Source organism: Agelaius phoeniceus, chromosome 1, assembly GCF_051311805.1.
Source record: "Agelaius phoeniceus isolate bAgePho1 chromosome 1, bAgePho1.hap1, whole genome shotgun sequence".
NCBI classification, from domain to species: Eukaryota; Metazoa; Chordata; class Aves; order Passeriformes; family Icteridae; genus Agelaius; species Agelaius phoeniceus.
In genome coordinates this window covers 153908590-153926514 of record NC_135265.1, presented here as the reverse complement: position 1 = coordinate 153926514, position 17925 = coordinate 153908590, and the positions used below count along the sequence as shown (strand labels likewise).

The window sequence follows — 17925 nt, the reverse complement described above, 5'->3', positions numbered from 1 at the left end:
CTGGGAAGGGTCTGGAGCACCGTGAGCAGCTGAGGGAGCTGGGGAACTCAGCCTGGAGAAAAGGAGGCTCAGGGGGGACCTTTTGACTCTCTACAACATCCTGCTCCAAGCCCCATGTCCAACCTGGACTTCAACAAGTCAGCCACAGCTTCTTGGGAATTCCATCCCAGCCCTTCCTCACCCTCCCAGGGAAGAATTCTTTCCCAATATCCCGTCTAACCCTGCACTCTGGCAGTGGAAACCCTCTACCCCATTGTGCTAAATTTGTGTGATACAAGACTTCCTTTATTCCTCCTTTTGAATTTTCCAGTGGTTTTATTTGGTCATTTAATTTATGTATCTTCATTTACATAAGATCAAGTTTTCCTGCACATGGGACATAAATCCTCCAAGACCATGGAGCACTTGGGGTTAATGTAAAAGAAAATATTAGGACGCTTTGTAAAACCTTGGTTTTGTGGAACTCCTGAGCCATCCTGGAAATCTTTGATTCCTTGGTCGTAAACCCTCCTGAAGGGTTTGCTGTACTGGATTAAATCCTAAGGCCCTGAGAAGCAGCCAGTGCATGGATCTTCTGGGAGCCAACAGGAAAACTTTGGGTGGCATTACTGCAGTTGAGATTCAGGCTGGGAGTCTGGCTGTTCACACTCCCAGTGGCATGTGCAGAATCCCTGGAGCTCCAGGGATTACGGCTTTATGGTTCGCACGTGGGATTTGCTGTGAGCTCCTGGTTCTTTTTATAGAGACTCTATTCCGGGGGGATTTCGGAGAGGGAATTTCTGACCTTTGGACAAGAAGCCATCATGCTGTGAACCAGCAGGAAATCCAAAGTGATTTAGCCCATGGTCCTTTTTAAAATCCAGCTGTTTCCTGGTTTAGGATGTTGTTTGTTGGGTGATTGTTGTTGCCAGGGGCTGGAGCTGTGCTGAGGCAGGATCTTGGTGCCCTTGCCTTGTGTCTTCATGGAATCTGGGAATGGTTTGAGTGGGAAGGGATCTTTTAAGACCATCTCATTCCATCCCCTGCCATGGGCAGGGGCACCTTCCACTATCCCAGGGTGCTCCAAGCCTCATCCAGCCTGGCCTTGAATTTTTCCAGGAATGAGGCAGCCACAGCTTTTTCTCTGGAAAACCTGTGCCTCACCACCCTCACAGAGAATTCCTTCCCAATATCCCATCTATCTCTGCCCTCTGGCAGTAGGAAGCCATTCCCCCTTTTCCTGGCACTCAATCCCTTGTTCCAAGTCCCTCTCCAGCTCTCCTGGAGCCCCTTTAGGCATTAGAAGGGGTTCTGAGGTCTCCCTGGATCCTTCTCCAGGCTGGACATTCCCAGCTCTCCCAGCCTGGCTCCAGAGCAGAGGGGCTCCATCCCTTGGAGCATGGATGAGTGATGGAGTCATCATCCCTGGAAGTGTTGAAGAAATGTGTGGATGTGGCACTTGGGGACATAGTTTAGTGGTGAACGTGGCAATTCTGAGTTAACAGTTGGACTTGATGATCTTGGATGTATTTTCCAACTTCAACAATTCCATGATTCTGGGTTTATCTTCCCTCTATTGTCCCTCCTGGTCAGGGGGCATGAACCGGGCTCCCACCTGGCTTGTGAGATGTATGGAATTCTGCAGGACTCATACCTGGAGGAGGGGATGGATTGTAGCCTTTTCTCCATCCAAAATATGCATTTGGTTTAATAACAAGCAAGAGTATGTGCCCTTTTCCCTGACACTATGGGAAAAACCCTGGAGCGCTGTCAACAAAAAGATTCCCTGATAGCTTCGGAAAGGAAATTAAAATTTATCAAATATTTCCCCCCCTGTCTGGAGCAGCTTGTCAGATGTGGAGGCTGGAAAAGGGAGATTTGTTGTTCTTTCCCTCTCCCACACTGACACCCCTTGGCGATCCTAAGGGTGTGACAAAGGGAATGCTCTGCTCACCTATCACTCAGCCTTTGGAAAATTGATTTTTTGTTGGAATAGAATCCAGGTGCCTCTGGAGGTTTGGAGTCACAGGAAAGGATTGAAGGAAAGTGATTTGGGTTGAGAGAGGCCTCAAAGGTCATCTCATTCCAGCCCTCTTCTACGGGCAGGGACACCTTCCATGAATCCAGGCTGCTCCAAGCCCAGTCCAACCTGGCCTTGGCCAGATGCCGTTTCCTTCAAGCTGTGCTGTTGGAGAGCCACATGCTCCAGGATGATGCTCAGGGATGCAGGAATAGCAACCTGAATGTAAAGCACTGGATCAGATGGTAGAGATTGGGATTATGGACATTTTGAGTAAAAGAGCTTTTGCTTTACACCAAAATTAGAATTTTTTCTTTGTTTTGCTCCCTTCTTGGTTAGCAGCCTTGGATGTAGTGAAGTTGATCGGAATCAGGTGACTTGCAGGTCTGAGCTTTCCTTACTATGATGTTGTTGACCTTGGGAGCTGAGGAGCCACCAAAGCCAAAGCTTTCTTCTTTTCCTTTTCCTAAGAAATTGATGCAAGCTCATCTTTCTACCTTTATACTTCAAAACCATGTCTGAAAGGAATAATGGAATATCCTGAGTTGGAAGGGACCCACATGGATCATCCAGTCCAACTCCTGGCCCTGCACAGGACACCCCATGAATTCCACCATGCGCCTGAGAGGACCTTGAATCAAAATTATTCCGAAGTTTTGTGGTGTGCTGCTTACTTGGGATTTTCTAGGGAGGATTGGCTCTCCTGAGCCATCCAGGTAGCCAATGGGAATTTCCTTCTTGTAATGCTGTTTTCCACATCATAAATTTCAGTGACCCTCGTCCCCATGTGGATTTGATCCAAGAGAAAGTCTTGGCATTGTGTTTCCATGATTTAAGATCCCTCTCACTGCACCCCATCCTGAAGAGGATGTTTTTTAGGATCAGACCTATGAGAAAATTCCATCTCTGGTGCAGGAATGGTGGTTTTGGGTCATCTGGTCCCATCTGAGCCCTAGTGGTCAATTCCTTAAGTTCTGCCCATGGAATGGGGTAGTGGGTAGGGTTTGGGTGCCTCTTGTTGCCATCCCAACCCCATGCTGAGCATGGAATGCTGTTGGATTCTTTCTCCTCCAGCACAGCTGAAGCCGTGGTCTTCGGGGAGGTGGGAGAGGTGGATGAGTGCCAAACCCATCCAGCTGGATCACCCAAATGGGCAATCCAAGGAAATCAACCACATGCCCTAATGCTCATGCACAGCTTAGGCTGTGAAATTCCTTATTTATAGGAACTTAACGGATGCTGTAACAGCTTCAAGCAGATGAACACATTTCTTTAAAGCAACAGCAACGTTCTTCCTCCTCGAGGGGGAAAGTTTTAACTGAAAGAGGGAAGATTTAGAGCAGAAATAAGGAAGGAATTCTTCCTTGGGAGGATGGGGAGGCCCTGGCACAGATTGACCAGAGAAGCTGTGGCTGCCCCATCCCTGGAAGTGTTCAAGGCCAGGTTAGACTGGGCTTGGAGCAACCTGGGATAGTGGAAGGTGTCCCTGCCTTGGTGGGGCTTCAGAACTGGATGATCTTCAAGGTCTCTTCCCACCCAAACCATTCTGGGATTCTCTGAAGTTCCTTTGAAGGGAAAGAGCTGGGATAGAAACAGCACTGAAAAGACCGCACACGTTTTCCTCTTCTTCCTTCCCATCCATCCCGAGCTTTGTCGAGCGACGGATAAAAAGGGGGGAAAAAAAACAACCAACCCACCCACAATAATCTATAGCAACTGTCAGCCAGCAAACTACTCCCATTTCATAGGGATAGGTTGGATGTCAGCGCGGGATCGATGGCTCTCGCGCCGTAATTATAAAAACTCGTGGGTTGTGTTGCTTGAGTGAGTTTGGGAAGAGTAGGGTCTCAATCTTCCCTCTAATGGGGCTTTGGCAGTTGGTGGCGCAGCGGCTTCGTCTTAGTCTGACAGTGTTGTCATTAAACACCAGGTAGTGTGGAACAACAGGGAACACGGCTCCGGAGCGGCCGGGAACACGCGGCTTTGACAGGAGTGATTTGTCATCGAGGAGCTGCCCAAACTCCTGAGCCTGGAGTACGGGCGGCTGCTTAAAGTGACTTATTGCCCCTGTCGGCGGCTGCAGTTGTGATTTGATAATCGGTAAATGTTTGTCAAAGATGAATTCCCTCCTTGATGCAGTGCAGTGCTGGAAAAGCAAATGAAAAGCAGGAGAAAAGAACGTATTGGATGGATTAAAGACTAGGGCAGGGTAAGGGTGATGGAAACAACAGGTTTCCCTGTTAACTTGGCATCCTTCCTTCAGGGAGGTGAAGTGTTGAGGTTTGGGATACTGAGATGGGGACTCACTGTCAACACGGGTGCTGGGGGATTGGGAGTGCTGCAACATTAACTCAATTTCAGGAAAAATTTTGTCATGGAAAGGGTTGTTAAGCATTGGAAGGGGCTGCCCAGGGAGGTGGTGGAGTCGCCATCCCTAGAGGTGTTGGAGGAATAACTGGATGTGGCACTCAGGGCTCTGGTCTGGGTGACAAACTGAGGATTGATCACAAATTGGACTCAATGATTTTGAAGGTCTTTCCCAACCTTAATGATACTATGATTATAAGGAGTGGGTTTTTTTCCAAATTTCAAAGATCCTGGAGCTGTGCTTGGTCTTGAGGGGCTGTAGAGTGATGTGGAGCAATGGTTCTCCTTTTCTTAAGCACAGGGAATCATGGAATGGTTTGAATTGGAAGAGACCTTGAAGATCATCTCATTCCATGGTCGGGGAGCCATTGTGAGCAATGGTTCTCCTTTTCTTAAGCACAGGGAATCATGGAATGGTTTGAATTGGAAGAGACCTTGAAGATCATCTCATTCCATGGTCGGGGAGCCATTGTGGTGTGTCTGACTTCAGCTCTGTTCTCTTCTCTCTGGGAAGTTTCAAGAGTTTTTTTGCTAAGGAAAACAACATCCTGGTTCTTTCTTTCCATGGATGTGATGCTTTTCTGGCTTTTTGGCAAATAGTTCCCTCGGCAAACCCGTGTGCACCTACTCAGTGGTTACAACTTGTAGTAGAATCCCTTTGTTTCTCGTAGGGATGGATTTTGAACCTGTCTATTGCCTGCTTTATATCAAAGTTTAGAAAGGAGAATTAAAAGGATCTTAATGAACCTTCTGCCTGCAAAGTTTTCCTCCCATCTCCCTGAGTTTATCCAAGTTCCTCTGCTGAATGCCAGAGTCGGGTCAGGTTCTTTTTAAGTGGATGCTTAGAAATCTAAAAGCTGGCCTTCTGTTGGATAAGTGGCTTTGAGGGTGGGGAATACCTAAGAGATTCAAATTTTTCCTTGTTAAATTTAAATAAAATAAAATTAAAAAAAAAAATGAAGTCAATCCTAAAGCATGAATGCAAATGGAATTCCAGCCCGCCGAGCGCTCCCGTCGTTTCCCGAGGCAGAGCCACCTCTCCCCGTGCCACGGTGAGGCGTGAACACGAGATCCCTGAACCCATTTGATTATAGCCGGGGTTTTTCTGGTGTCTGAAGTGCTGGAAACGATCAAGAGCAGGAAAAGTGGAGTGATTTATTAGACTCATAAAAATTCATACTTTGTTATTCCAGTTGTCTTCCATCTGCAGCTTGTTAGAACGAGCACCCCTGGCAGCTCCCGCCGTGAGGCCGGGGGGAGGAGGGCATTTATCAGCTTTCCTCCTGCCATCCCGCTCTCATTTAGAGGAATGGATCCAGCTCCTGGAAACACATTAATAATCATTCACCGAGGGAAGGGGGGAAGGAAAACCCACCACCCTCTTTTGTTATAATAATAAGGGTTGTGTTTGAACAAGGGCCGATGCTCCAGAGACCCATTCAGGCTCTTTAGCACGGGCTGGAGCTGGGAAAACGGTGTTCAGAGCCTTCAGTGTGACCTCTTCTTGCCAATCCTGGTGGATAATGTTGGGTCTCCTCATCCTTGGAAGGCTCTTCTGCTCCTGTGACGTTCAGAAGGGCCATCCTGCTGGGGCTTTTTGGCACTGGGGATGGGAATGTGACAGAGCTTGTGGGGTTACTGGGGTTACTGGGAGGTTGGTGATGTGTCCTCCTGTCCCCACCAAGACCTTGTTGGACCCCTCTGTCTCTGCCTCTCTCTATATTTTGGGATTTGAGGGAATAAACCAAGATACTTGCTGGTGTTTCTGTTGCAGTTGGAATATTGGTGTTGGAATTGTAGGGCTGAGTCAAAGGCACGGTTCTTCCCGTTATTTTCTAAGGCTTCCCAAATCACCTTCTGCCAGGGGCTGGTGGAGCTGAAGTGACCCAGACCCCTTTGGAAAATGATACAGATTTGGATAAATGTAGGATGGCTTTGGTTGGGAAAGACCTCTGAGATCATCGAGTCCCAGACATTCCCCCAGCACTGCCAGGGCTACCACTGATCCATGTCCCCAAATGCCACATCCACACATTCTTGAACACTTCAGGGATGGTATTCCACAAGGAATGGGAAGGGTCTGGAGCACCAGGAGCAGCTGAGAGTGCTGGAGGGGTTCAACCTGGAGAAAAGGAGGCTCGGGGGGACCTTCTGACTCTGCACAACTCCCTGACAGGAGGGTGCAGCCAGATGGGGGTCAGGCTCAAGGGAAAGGACAAGAGGAAAGGACCTCAGGTTGTGCCAGGAGAGGTTTAGATTGGATATTGGAGAAAAAAATTCTTCATGGAAAGGTGGTCAGGTGTTGGAATAGCCTCCCTTGGCAGTGATGGAGTTACCATCCCTAGAAGGCTTCAGAAAATGTGTGGATGTGGCACCTGGGGACATGGTTTAGCAGTGGCCTTGGCAGTGCTGAACAGTTTGACTCAATGGTCCTAGTGCTTTTTTTCAATCTAAACCATTCCATGATTCCATGCTGGATATTGTGGTATCCTGGGAACACCCAAACCCCAAAGACACCACATCCACTGAACCAGATCCACTAAAATCCATCCTGTGCAGCGTCCCAGCTGCAGATTGAAGTTGGGATTGCACCAGTGGGCTGGAAAGGGAGAACAGGTCCTCAGCCTTTAGGGAGGCTGATCCTGAGTGTCTCCTGCAGCAGCATTTTTCCAGGGAGTTTCTTGTAGCTCCGTGACTTTCATGTCTGCTGCTTTTCTTTTCCTGTCACGCTTGCTGCCAGTGTTTCCTCGCTGTCGGATTTCTCCTGGCTCTGCTATCCCCAGCTTTTCCAGATGCTCTTCTCCTCGCTCCCCTTCTTTCTTCTCAACAGCTCAGGCATCACTTTGTTCCCCCATGACATCTCCATGCATCATGGGGCTTTCCTAAACATTTGGATTTTTGAAAGGCTCTAATAAGGTCTGCTTGGAACCTTCCCTTCTCCAGGCTGGACATTCCCAACTCTCCCAGCTGTCTCCAGAGCATAGAGGGTCCAGCCCTTGGAGCATCTCCATGGCCTCCTCTGGACTCACTCCAGCAGCTCCACATCCACATCCATCCACTCCAGAGCTGGGTGTAGAATTCCAGGTAGAGTCTCACCTGAGTGGAGCAGAGGGGCAGAATCCCTCCCTTTCCTGCTACTGGAATTTTTCTCTTCAGGTTGGGAGATGTTTTCCCACTCTGTATTTCCTGGGAACAAAAGTTCTGTATTTTTCACCTTAACGCAGGAATTCTGGATGCAGACCCAGACCCATGGAATTTATTTGAGCAGGATATGTGGATTTGCCCAGAGAGGTTGTGAATCCTCACACCTGGAAGTGTCCAAGGCCAGGTTGGAGAGGGCTTGGAGCAATCTGTTCTAGTGACAGGTGTCCCTGCCCGTGGCAAGGGTTTTGGAATAAGGTGGTCTTAAAGGCCCCTTCCAAGCCAAACAATTCCATGAATTTAATACTTTGCCTGATAAAATGAGTGTTTCTTTACAGTTCATCTCCAAGTGCCAGTGCCCAACGCAGCCTCGCTCCTGGTGGATTCCATGAACTTCCTCTTTTCCTGTGGTCCAGTTGAAATAACGGAATTAGCCAAGCAGATTTGGTATTAATTTCCCAAATATTCCCAGCTGAAAGCAGCTGCCATGCTAAGCAAATTTTCCAATGAGTTTGGAGCTCTCTAAAATATTCCAACTCCAAATCCTGCCCTTCTCCCATCCTCTCAAAATGTGACAACCAGAGCAGCTGTCATGCTCTGGGTCCCAGGTAAAGCAGTTTGGATCAATTGGATTTATTTCCTATTAAGCAGCAGTTCGTGATCATAAAGCATCGTTTACACGCTGGCATAAAGAGCCGTCGCTCTTGAAAGAGCTCGGAACTGAATGAGTGTGAAAATTAAATTCCCCTCTTAAACCCAAGGATGGTCCTTTTGGAAGCTGATTCCAGTCGCAACATAATTAACCTCTTGCTGTGCCATTCTGTGGGAACATATTGAACCTGCTCCGGGATAATCATCCCTAATACTGGTGTCTGCTTTCACACTGAATTCCTAACAGCATTACAGTAATCCCAAAGCTTTTGTTGACTCCAGGGACTTGGCCAAGTTGGCAGCCAGGACAAAAGGTGTCAGAGCCACGTGGCTCAGGGGTGATGCCATCGAGGTGTGATGGGATGGGAAACACCAGAACCATTTACTTTTGGCTGGAGGAGCTGTAGTGGAACTTTATTCAGGTTTTCCATGGGTTTATCCCTGTTGAAGGTCTTTTCCATTTGCTTGGAGCAACCTAGTCTAGTGGAAGCTGTCCCTGCCCATGGCAGAAGGTTGGAACTTGATGGTGTTAAAGGCCCCTTCCAACCCAAACCATTCCATGATTCTTGTTTTAGTCCTTGTTTTTTTCTCTCCATCTTTCTCAGTTTTTCCCTCCATTGCTCTTCCCTTCCCATCTACAGTTTTTCTCATCCAGAGAAGCAAGTGGTGTTGGGGATAATCCCCAGGAGGTTTGGGTGTATTCCCACCTCTGCACCCAATGATGAGCTGAAATCTGAGACTGGAGAAGAGGAGGATTCAGGGAGACCTTTGAGCCCCTTCCAGTGCCTGAAGGGGCTCCAAGAGAGCCAGAGAGTGACTTTGGACAAGCAAATGGAGTGACAGGACAAGAGGGAATGGCTTCCCACTGCCAGAGGGCAGGGACAGATGGGATATTGGGAGGGAATTCTTCACTGGGAAAGTGGGGATGCCCTGGAATGGAATTCCTAGAGAAGCTATGGCTGCTCCATCCCTGGAAGTGTCCAAGGCCAGGTTGGATGGGGCTTGGAGCATCCTGGCTCTCGGCTGATGGGAAGGGCAGTGATTGGGATTCCCAATCCCTGTAATCTGCTGTAGCAGCAGGAGTGAGGCTGATCCATCCTGGCCATCAGAGCTTCCCATGGTGCTTTTGCTGTCAAGGTTTCTCCTGGCTGCAAACTCCTCTGCTGCCCCCAAATTTGCCCTTGGACCTTCTTACTAAAATCCTGAAAAGCTCCTACACCACCTTCCCTTCATCCACGAGGTGGGAGACAGTGCGGAAGGATCAAATCCATTAGGAAGTGGTCTTGCAGGGATTTTACAAGGATCAGATGTGAGGACCTCATTCCATGCCTTGACGTTGGTGATCCCAAAATCCACATAATAGAAGCCAGCAAATTGTTTTTAGTCAGGGTTGCCTTTTCCCATGGAAAAGAGGGAAGTTTGATCCCATACCATCCCAGAGCATCAGTGGATGTGCATGATGGTCCTGCTGTAGCCTGGGATATCTGGTTGAGTGTCCTCTTCCTTCTGGGATTTGAGGGTAACAGTATGTTTTCCTGAATCTTCCCTTCCTGACCTGGAGCAAATCCCATGGCAAGGGATTCATCTTCATGTCAGAAAGGGTCTGCTTCCAGAAAATCCTTTGGCAGAGATTTTCAATTCTTTTTGGAGATGCTTTGGGTTCCAAGTGGGAGTTTTTTACCCCCTGTCAGGAGCTGGGACATGCCGGTGGCTCCTTCACTCATGTCCTAATAGTCCTTAACCCTTTTAATTTTTTCCCTCGTGCCTGTTTGGAAAGAGCAGTTTGGTTTTATCAGAGTTTTTTGGTCTCTGCTTTGCTTTTTTCCTTGGGGTGGTTCTGCTTCGCTTTTTTCCTTGGGATAGTTCTGCTTCATCCCTTTGATCTCTGAGGTTTTCCCTGGCACTGGGGACAATCCTGGCTGTGAATCCAAGGTTCAGCTTCTGCTCCCCAATTTGCATTCGTCCCTGCTCCCGTCTCGCTTCCAAGTGCTGGAAGATCAATGTACCTGTCACTCACTGCTTCCCATCTCGCCTCCGATCGGGATTAATGGCACAGCTCGGCGCTGAGCCCCGATGGAGACACACGGGAGGGGTCCTGGTGGCAAAGGATTGACAATGGGTGACCTTGTGGTGCCCAGGTTATGACTTAATTTAATTCTTTTCCCCATGCCTGCCCCCATACAGGAAGCTTTTCTATCCCATATCCTGTTCCTAAAGCAGCAGTAATCTCTTGGATTTGGGAATGTCCGCTCCTGAAGTTCCCCTTGCTTATTTAACTTCCTTTTTCCCATCAGTGTCTGAACAGGATTTACTTTGCCATTATTGTCGTTTCCCTGATCCATCCTGAGCAGCATCATCTTCCTCTTGCCTCATGGATTTAGAATCACATAATCATGGAATAGTCATTAAGGAAAAGAGCTCTGAGATCATGAAGTCCAAATGTTAATTCAGCACTTCCAAGGCCACCACTAAATTCTGTCCCCGAGTGCCACATCAACACGGCTTTTTGGGACATGTTTCACTAGACCAGGTTGCTCCAAGCCCCATCCAATCCATGGATGGGGCAAGCACAACTTCTCTGGGCAACCTGTACCAGGGCTCCCCACCCTCACATAGAAGACTTCCTTCCAATATTCCATCTAACCCTACCCTCTGGCAGTGGGAAGCCATTCCCCCTTGTCCTGTCACTCCAGGACCTTGTCCAAAGTAATTTCTCACCTTTCTTTTAAGCCTCTTTTAAAAGCAGGTTTCTCCAGACTCTTCTCCAGGTGAAATATTCCAGGAGCGAACTCTTTTTGTGCCCTCCCTGCTTCAACTTCCCCAGGGGGCCAATTCCTGGTACTTCTCTCAGGAAAATAAGAGAAGAAATAAGGACCCTTGCATCCATCCCCTTTCCTAAGGGATGCGTGTGTGGTGGCTTCTGGATCCTACCCGCATGAAGCACCCTGGTGAGATAATTTGGCAACAAATTCCCCATCTCAAGGTCAGCATCGGACAAGAGGAAACAGCTTTAAGTTGTACCTGGGGAAGTTTTGTTTGGATACGAGGAAAAATTTCTTCACTGAAGGGATTGCTTGAGCTGCCCAGGGAAGTGGTGGAATCATCATTCCTTGAGGGGTTTAAAAGCCTGTGTGGATGTGGCACTTGGGGACATGGTTTAGGGGTGGCCTTGGCAGCACTGGGTTGATGACCTTAGAGGTCTTTTCCAACCTTAACAATTCTACATTTAGAGTTTACACCAGGATTTTTTTTTCTTTTCCCTGGGAACAGGAGGCGCGAGTAGCGCCCGCGGGATTCGCGGCTCTGCAGAAAGCCCCGAGCTCAGCAGCGCGCGGCCCTGGCTGATAAATGATGCTCATATCCCATTCGAATATGATGCAAGCAGTTTTTTTGTAGTTTGTCTTCCATGGCGGTAGTAAAGTTTTTAATTAGGAAAGCTAATGAGATCGATTAGTCATTAGAAGTGACCTCTGGATCGCGGCGAGGAGTGGGGATGTGTGCGCCGGGCTGATAACGGGGGACGCTGGGGTATTGTTTGTAATAAAAGCGTGAAGTGTTTGATTTGAGTGAAATGTGCCACGGGGAATACATCACGCGGAGAGGAAAAAATTACAACCCTGGGAGCCTGTAATGAAGGGAATTAAACCAACATCCTGTCTAAATAACATGATTATCTACACAAAACCCCTCAGCTAGCAAGTAATAATAGAAAACGGAGCTCTTCGGAGAGGCTCTTTGAGGAGGTGGTTAATGCTGGAGTCGCGCATCAGGCACTTTCCAAGGAGCAGCTTCGGAATGAATACACCATCCAATTACCTCTGGGAATAGAGTTTACCAGGTGCCAGCCTGTTTTGGGGAAGGAGGAGGAGGAGGGGGATGCCTGCAATAATTTGGGATCTCTCTTTCTTGTCAGGCAGGAGTTTGATGCAATTCTGGGTTGATTGGTGGCAGCTCAAGCTTGTGTGGGGGGCAAAAAGATGTTAATTATGTATTCAGCAAATTCCCAGCTTAGTTATTTTGTGAGGTTGGAGTGGAGGAGGGAAAGGGGCAACTTGTGCTGTTGCTGGCTGGGGAGGATGTAGGATTGTGGCTCTCATCCCTTCCCCAGTGGGGTGGAAGTGATTTGGGTACGTGGTTGGTGCAGTATCCGTGCGAGGTTGGGTGTGTCCACATGTTCTGGGTGACAAAAGTGACAGAAGGTAGATTTAGGTGGGATACTAGGGAGAAATTCTTCCCTGCAAGTGTGGTGAGGCCCTGGCAGACATTACCCGGAGAAGCTGTGGCTGCTCCATCCCTGGATGTGTCCAAGATCAGGTTGGAAAGGATTTGGAGCAGTCTGGGGTAGTAAAAGATGTCCTTGCCCATGGCAGGGGGTTGAACTGGATGGTCTTTAAGGTCTTTTCCAACCCAAAGCATTCCATGAGTCCATGATTTCAGGTCAGTCCCACCATTACCATAGCTGGGGTTTCATCATGTGTGTGGTGTTGGTCCCTGCAGGAGTTAGCACCTCTGTTGTTTTGTTGTTCCCATTTTCCTGTCCTAAATGCAGTTCCCTGAAGGAAAAAACTCCAAGTTTGCTGGTACTTGGGAGCAATTTTAATTGTAATTGGAGCTTCAACTCTGCAAAGGCTTTAAAAGCCCACGCAGAGGTTTGGTCACTGCGCTGAAGAATTTGATCTGCTACCAAAAAAATCCTGAGATAGGAAAAGAGCAGTGAGATCCCATTTGCTTTCCATGTTCTTTCCTCTCTCCTTTCTTGCCTCACCTCTAAAGTGACCTCTGAAGTGCCTCACCTCTAAAGTGGCTGCAATTCCTCTAAGTCATTGAAACATCAGATGGTTTCTACTGGAAGAGAACTTGGAAGATCCTTTAGTTCCATGATTTATCCCATGGGTTCAGATTGCGGAATGTTGCAAGCATCATCTTTACCACAAAAAATTCCAGTGATTTTTCTGTCATGGCAGAGCCTGGTTTTTGCCTTTTTCCACCACCAGAGGTTATAACTTTTTTTTCTGAATTTCTGAATGGAAATTTGTGTTGCCTGATCCCTCCCAAAGCCAACACAAGTCATCAACTTGTTGGGAATGCTCGAGAAGGAAAATATTCCCTGTATGAAACTGTAAAGCTGTGAATTGATGTTGCCACTGTTGCAGGGCAATGGGGGAGCTGTTCTCTCCTTTCTAGGAAATGGTGTCAGATCTAAAATGTATTTCATTATTTTTCCTAGTTTACCTGGTAATCCACCTTATTTTTCCTCCTGTCATAGAGACAAACATGGGGATGGGTGGAACGTTTTCAGTGAAAATAATGCTCCCACTTTTCCCCTCCCAACCTCTCCATAATTTTAATGAGAGGATCTCCAAGAAAAACAGCCAGCCCTTTAAATCAGTTATAAAACCCAGAGACCGAGGCTCAGCATGGAGTGTCAGCTTTAATTATCTGGGCAGTTACAGCTGTATGTTATAAAAGTCGGGCAATTAGGTGCATTCCTGAAAGCTTGGGAAAAAAAAAAAAAAGGCTCATGGAGGAAAACCACAGTCAAACATAGAACTGTTAATTGCACGAAACATTCTGCAGAATAACCCGGGATGTAGATCATCCTGCAACATGGAGAATCCAGGAATGGGTAGGGTTGGAAGGGAGCTTAAAGCTAATCCGCTTCCCGTCCATGGAAGGGATTTTTCATTATCCCAGGTTGCTCCAAGTCTTGTCCAACCTGGACTTCAACACTTCTTGGGATTAAAAGTATTATGAAAACGCCAAGGATTAAAGTCATACATTTATTTCCAGTGTGGATGTTGGGATCAAGGTGTTGTTGGTGAATCCATGATTCCTGTGGTAGTGTTTTGCTGATGGGCTGGTGAAGCCAGTTCCAAGCACATCAATACCTTTCTGTTACCATCAGCTATACTGGACCCATTCCTGAAACTTCACCCCTTTTTTCAGGGGCTAAAATGTTGGATATAGGACTTAAGTTGGATGTGGGACCAATGGCCATTGAACTTGATGATCTTAAATGTCTTTTCCAACCTTAAAAATTCCATGATTCTGTCAGAATGTCGGTGAGATCCCCACTGTGCCCATCCACACCTGAATTTCAAGCCTGTTTTTCCATGTTTTTTCTCCTAGGATCCAACTTCCACGATGTAAGGAGCCCCCCAGCCAACAAGGTGATAAAGACGCGCTACAGGATCGTGAAGAAGAACATGGTGCCTCCAGCCTTATCATCCTTCACCAGCCCCATTCCCACCTGGAAAACCAGGCGTCCCATTACATCCAGGTAATTCTGCCATCCCTGGAATGAGCTGCTTGGCATGTGGGAGCCATGGGAACTCCCATGTTGGCTCAGTGTTTTTCCTGTCGCATCTTCACTGTTTAATTTCTCTTTGTTTGGCCTACTCTGAGTTTATTGACTTAAAGTGTAAAATCATATTAGGAATTGTGTTATCCTGAGCTGGTGCCAGCAGCTTACGCCTTTGGCTTCCTATGTATTCCCTCTTGGAATTAATTGTTTCCATGGAGCAGTTAAATAAGCTGAAAAGAGGATGAATAAACGTGTGGATGTTGGTGATGAAGGGGAGCATGCTGAATGCTCCAAACTTCCACTAGGATATAGGTGCTGTCCCAAACTCATTTATTCCCAACTATCTGGATGGGTGAAACATCCAGAAATATTTTGTCACTGCCTAGAGAAGGCACTGAAGGTGCCATAACCTTGAGTTGGAATATTCCTAAATCCTTAGAAGTGGAGATGTTTCCAGGGAGTGTCTCAGAGACCAAGAAAAGACCTGGAGCTTAAAGCAGAAAGGTTGTTAAAATAATCGATTCTTTAGAACAAGGTGCATTTAGAAGCAATGGGTTTGGTGAAAATACAGATTTTGGCTATTTTTAGGTCAGGAATAGCTTGTCCTCCCACTGGAATGTCAGGAGTCATGGGCAGTATTTTGGGCAAAGAGAGTCTGTTCTGCTCTTCTCCGACTTTGTTCTCCCTACTCCAGGTGGATTCCTCCAAAAGTCATTCCCCAGCAATGCCCTGAGGATTGGTGGCTTTTATGGTAGAGCTGTGGAGGGACAAAAATGGTGGTGATTGTTTTTAAAGCCTGATTTTGCCTGATATTTCCCTTTAAAAGTGAATTTTGGGATTCCCAAATTGGTATCTGAAGGGACGGTTGGTTTTGGAAGAGTTCAGGGCGATGAAGCAAAGTATGGGATGAAGAGAGTGATTGGTAAATAAGGTTGGGTCAATTATTTTGTGTATTTTCCAAGCTCTTGGTTGAGAAACTCCTCCTCTCCTGTGTTCTACTGGTCTCAAAGTATGAAACCATTCCACTCTTCCAGTATGGAAACTGGGATCCTTTTGGGCTCATGGTCAACCTTACCTACGCCACCTCCTCCTTTGTCTTCACATTCTGCTTTTGCCTGTGATATTTTCCCACCTGGGCATCATCCCTGAGATCCACAGGTTTTGTTCTGGGTTACCACCTCCATTTGCACATCCTTGGGATCAAATTCTTGCATTTCCCTGTCCAGAAACAAACCATGTACTTTTTGCCTGCTCCACAGCTTCTCTGGGAAACCTGTGCTAGGGCCTTACCACCCTGGAACTGTCCAGGGCCAGGTTGGATGGGGCTTGGAGCAACCTGGGATGGTAGAAAGTGTCCCTGCCCATGGCAGAAGGTTCCTTCCAACTCAAATGGTTCTGTGACTTTCAGCCTTAATTAACAGAAAACAGCTCATCCTCCAGCTGTTGGGCTCAGCCTCTTCCCTCACACCTTGTTACTCCAGATCTGGATGTTTGATGGATGGAGGATCCATGCTTAGAATCAAGGCAGGGATTAGCTTTGGGCATGGAATTCAGAGCAGGCGCGTCTGGGATCTGTGTGGTGGCTCTTGCTCAACCCAGTAGTGATTTTCCACGGAATGACCTCGTTCTGCTGTGATTGGCTGAGAGCTCCCACTTGTAGGATCATTTTCTCTGTGTTAATCTCCGACTTCATTAAATTGGTGTAGTTTAGATCTTACAGCTGCTTCAGACAAATCTTGATAAAATGCCATCAGCAAATTAAAACAATTATGTTTTAAAGAAGCCATAAATCTCCATCTCCCAATTACCTTTGTTGGGGGTGATCAATCATCTGGCCTGTCTGGAGAAAGCACATGGCAAATGCTTCTCCTAGAATTTTTATGGGATTTTTTGCTTCATCGTTCTTATTTTGGATCTGTCACAAGCAAGACACCAGGATCTGCTTTTTTGCTGATTTTCTTTGCTCTTCCCAAAACAAGGAGAAGCTCTGACAACTGTGGCACACCCCTTTAGTCACCTCAGTTTTATTTTTCATACTGAGTAGTCAATAATTTTTAATATTTCTGGTTTTCATTGTAATAACTGCAATGTTTTTACAATAATTTGATATTTTTAATATCCTCATCCCCTTAAGCCAGCAGTGGGATGTCAACTGGTGGTGCTGCCCTCCAGTCCTACTCCCAAACTGGTTCCCAGCTAGCACCAAGGAGCAATTACTTCCATGAAGTCCAGTTTTTTGGGTATCTGGAAGTAATGTGCCAGGGTTTTATTTTGCTGGGACATCCAGGATGTCACCCTTTTTGCCAGTAAATCCTCAAATCACCAGACTAAGATGCAGAGGGATGTGGCTCATTTCAGGAGAAATGAGTGACAGGGAGAGTTGCTGGAGGTACCTGATGTCAGTCCCTTGGGAATGAATTCCATCCTCCCCTTTTTGCTGGGTTGCATAAAACTGGGCCTTGCTGCTGACTTTTCTTTGAGGCGATAGGTGGGAGTATATTTTAAATTAATTTTACTCCACTTTTTGTAATATTTTTGTTTTAAATAGATTTATAAGCAACTCGGGGCCTATTTCTCCAAATTTATGAAGATAATTTTCACTCTCTTGATAAGGTGAAATTTACACCTGCTATTTCCATATTAATTCACATTGCTAAGTGGATCTAATTTTCTTCCGTTCTTCTATCTGGTGAGTGTGGCCTTTCCTAATGCAATTTCCCCCTCACTAAATCACTGTGATCGGGAGTCATGATCGAGTTAAATTAACTTAAATTAATTTACTTAATAAGAGCTCCAGATCATTGTGAATGAGGTTAAGATTTATTGATTCTCCTTTTCACTCCTCCCCCTTATCTCCCGCAGCTTTGCTGGGAGCGCAGCTCACAAGGGCTGTGATTTGCTGGCTTTAAATTTTGGTTGCTCCTGGTGACATTGAGGTTGATCATCTCTTAAAAATCCTGGAGGGAGATGTCCTCTCTCCTCACAGCCTCCCTCTGCCTGGAAAGGGATGAGGGATTTGCCATGGAGGAGTTGGGATGGATGAAATGCTGTGCTGAGATTGGAGAGTGATGCTTCTCCTGCTTCCAACATCTTTCCATGGTCCATGTGGATGTGGCTACCAAAAAAATGGGATGTTCACATGTTATAAACCTTGCACAGAGGCAGCAGAAGACTTCTGGGGTTGGTGCTCAGAGGGATGGACCACCTTTCCTACAAGGAAAGTCTGAGAGGATTGAGATTGTTCAGCCTGGAGAAGAGAAGCTTCAGGGTGACCTCAGTGCAACCTTCCAGTGCCTGAAGGGGCTGACAGGAAAGATGGAGAGGGAATTTTTGTAAGGAGTGACTGGAGAAGGGGGAATGGCTTCTCACTGAAAGTAAGTAGTGTTAGACTGGATATTAGGAAGAAATTCTTCCCTGCGAGAGTGGCGGGGCCCTTGCACAGGTTTCCCAGAGAAGCTGGATC

General features: G+C 46.9%; 1 protein-coding gene across 2 annotated transcripts in view; it reads left to right on the top strand.

Moving 5' to 3' along the window:
* The window catches only part of ZC3H3 (zinc finger CCCH-type containing 3), a 127533-nt gene that overhangs the window by 36113 nt on the left and 73495 nt on the right, over positions 1-17925 (top strand). For both annotated transcript variants that reach the window (XM_054633846.2, XM_054633838.2), the window contains exon 4: positions 14288-14438. In XM_054633846.2, the coding sequence (XP_054489821.2) occupies positions 14288-14438 (151 nt within the window). The remainder of the gene's footprint in view (positions 1-14287; positions 14439-17925) is intronic.